At 45.0% G+C, this 1876-nt stretch overlaps 1 protein-coding gene across 1 annotated transcript in view; it reads left to right on the top strand.

Moving 5' to 3' along the window:
* BTBD1 (BTB (POZ) domain containing 1) overlaps positions 1 to 1876 on the top strand; it is a 31021-nt gene that overhangs the window by 25371 nt on the left and 3774 nt on the right. Inside the window, exon 7 of the mRNA XM_015567164.1 lies at positions 1048 to 1194. Within this exon, the coding sequence (XP_015422650.1) occupies positions 1048 to 1194 (147 nt within the window). The remainder of the gene's footprint in view (positions 1 to 1047; positions 1195 to 1876) is intronic.

Raw genomic sequence — 1876 nt, 5'->3', positions numbered from 1 at the left:
TTCTGTGTTACACATACAGAAAAGTACACATATGTATCAGGGATGCATATGGCTCACTTCTTGTAAAGTGAACACACTTGTGGAGCTAGCAGCCAGATTAAGGACCAGGGCATTACAGCCCCACGTGTCCTCTCGTGGTCTTTTCCAGTCACTGTCCCTGCAGAGGTGACCACTGTCCTGACCTTACGGCACACGGTGGTCTGGTCTGGTTTACTGTTACTGGTTTTATCTGATGTGGGCAAAAGGCAGGTGTGTGATCCTTGGCCTTGGCACATGCTGTTCCCTTGCTTGGGAGACCTTCCTCTTGTTAACCCAGTGAGTTCTGACTTGAGTTTTTAAAGCTCATCTCTGGAGCCTCACCCCTTCCTAACAAAATCTGCTTTTCCTCTGTTCAGCCACTTCACCGTTTGCACAGCCCTCCTCCTGCAGGTCCTGTGCTGAGCACTGTTTATAGTAACGTCTGTACTGATCGGAAGCCCCTTGAGGGTGTCCCTCAGAGCCTGGCACAGATGGTGGAACTGGAAAAGAAAATTGTCACATTTTTATTTTTATTATTTTTTTTATCCTCACCCAAGGATCTGTGCTTATTGATTTTTAGAGAGAGAGAGGAAGGGAGAAAGAGAAACATAGATGTGAGAGAGAAACATCAATTGGTTGCCTCTCATACGCACCCTGACCTGACCGGGATCGAACCTGGGTATGTGCCCTGACCAGGAATTGAACCCACAGGTGTATAGGATGATGCTGCAGCTAACTTAGCCACCCATCCTGGGCAGTTTTCACATTTTTAATATCCATATATGTGAATACTGCATTTAAGGTCATTTTAATTTCAGTAAAATAACATTTAGATATAGGAAATGCCATGGGAATTTCCTAGGAATGAGACTTAAGCTAGCAAGGAGTAAAGGCTCAGCTACCTCAAATCCATGCATTCACCCTAGCCGCTTTGGCTTAGTTGTTTGTGAGGGCTTTATACAGTTCTTTCCTATGAGACTTTGTTTTAGTTGGTTTAGCTTAAACGAAATTCTCTTTTTGAAATTACAGATCATTGAATATGAAAAGAAACAAACCCTGGGACAAAACGATACTGGATTTAGCTGTGATGGGAGTGCGAGCACATTCAGGGTCATGTTCAAAGAGCCCATCGAGATCCTGCCCAACGTGTGCTACACCGCATGCGCGACCCTCAAAGTAAGTCGTCGGGGTGTCCCGGATGGGGAGGCCGGGGCCCAGGGTTCCTCCTGCGTGACTCAGCTGGTGACAGCGAGCCTCTCAGGAAGAGGGAGAGCGTCTGGGCAAGGAAGGGCCTCTCAGCACAGCTCTGCTGTGACAAATGGTTCTTCATCGGGCATAGCTCTTTGAGCGGGACAAAAAGTGTTTGGCAGAGATAAAGTAAAACAGCTATTTAAAGATACTTTATTTTACTTTATTGGTTTTTTAGATAGAGGAAGTGGGGGGAGAGAGAGAGATATTGATTTGTTGTTCCACTTATTCTTTTTAATTAAATCTATTGTTCAGATTATTACATTGGTTCCTCTTTTTCCCCACCATAACTCCCCTCCACCCAGTTCCCACCCCGCCCTCTGCCCTCGCTCCCCACCCACTGTCCTCATCCCCCCTCTCCCTTCCTCTCAATAAAGAAATATATTTTAAAAAAAACGATATTTTATTTTACTTTATTGATTTTTTAGATAGAGGAAGTGGGGGGGGAGAGAGAGAGATATTGATTTGTTGTTCCACTTATTTTTTTTTAAATTAAATCTATTGTTCAGATTATTACATTGGTTCCTCTTTTTCCCCACCATAACTCCCCTCCACCCAGTTCCCACCCCACCCTCTGCCCTCACTCCCCACCCACTGTCCATCCATAGGT

The sequence above is a fragment of the Myotis davidii genome, unplaced genomic scaffold, assembly GCF_000327345.1.
Source record: "Myotis davidii unplaced genomic scaffold, ASM32734v1 scaffold1623, whole genome shotgun sequence".
NCBI classification, from domain to species: Eukaryota; Metazoa; Chordata; class Mammalia; order Chiroptera; family Vespertilionidae; genus Myotis; species Myotis davidii.
The sequence above is the reverse complement of the archived record's forward strand: the minus strand, read 5'-3'. Positions and strand labels throughout refer to the sequence as shown.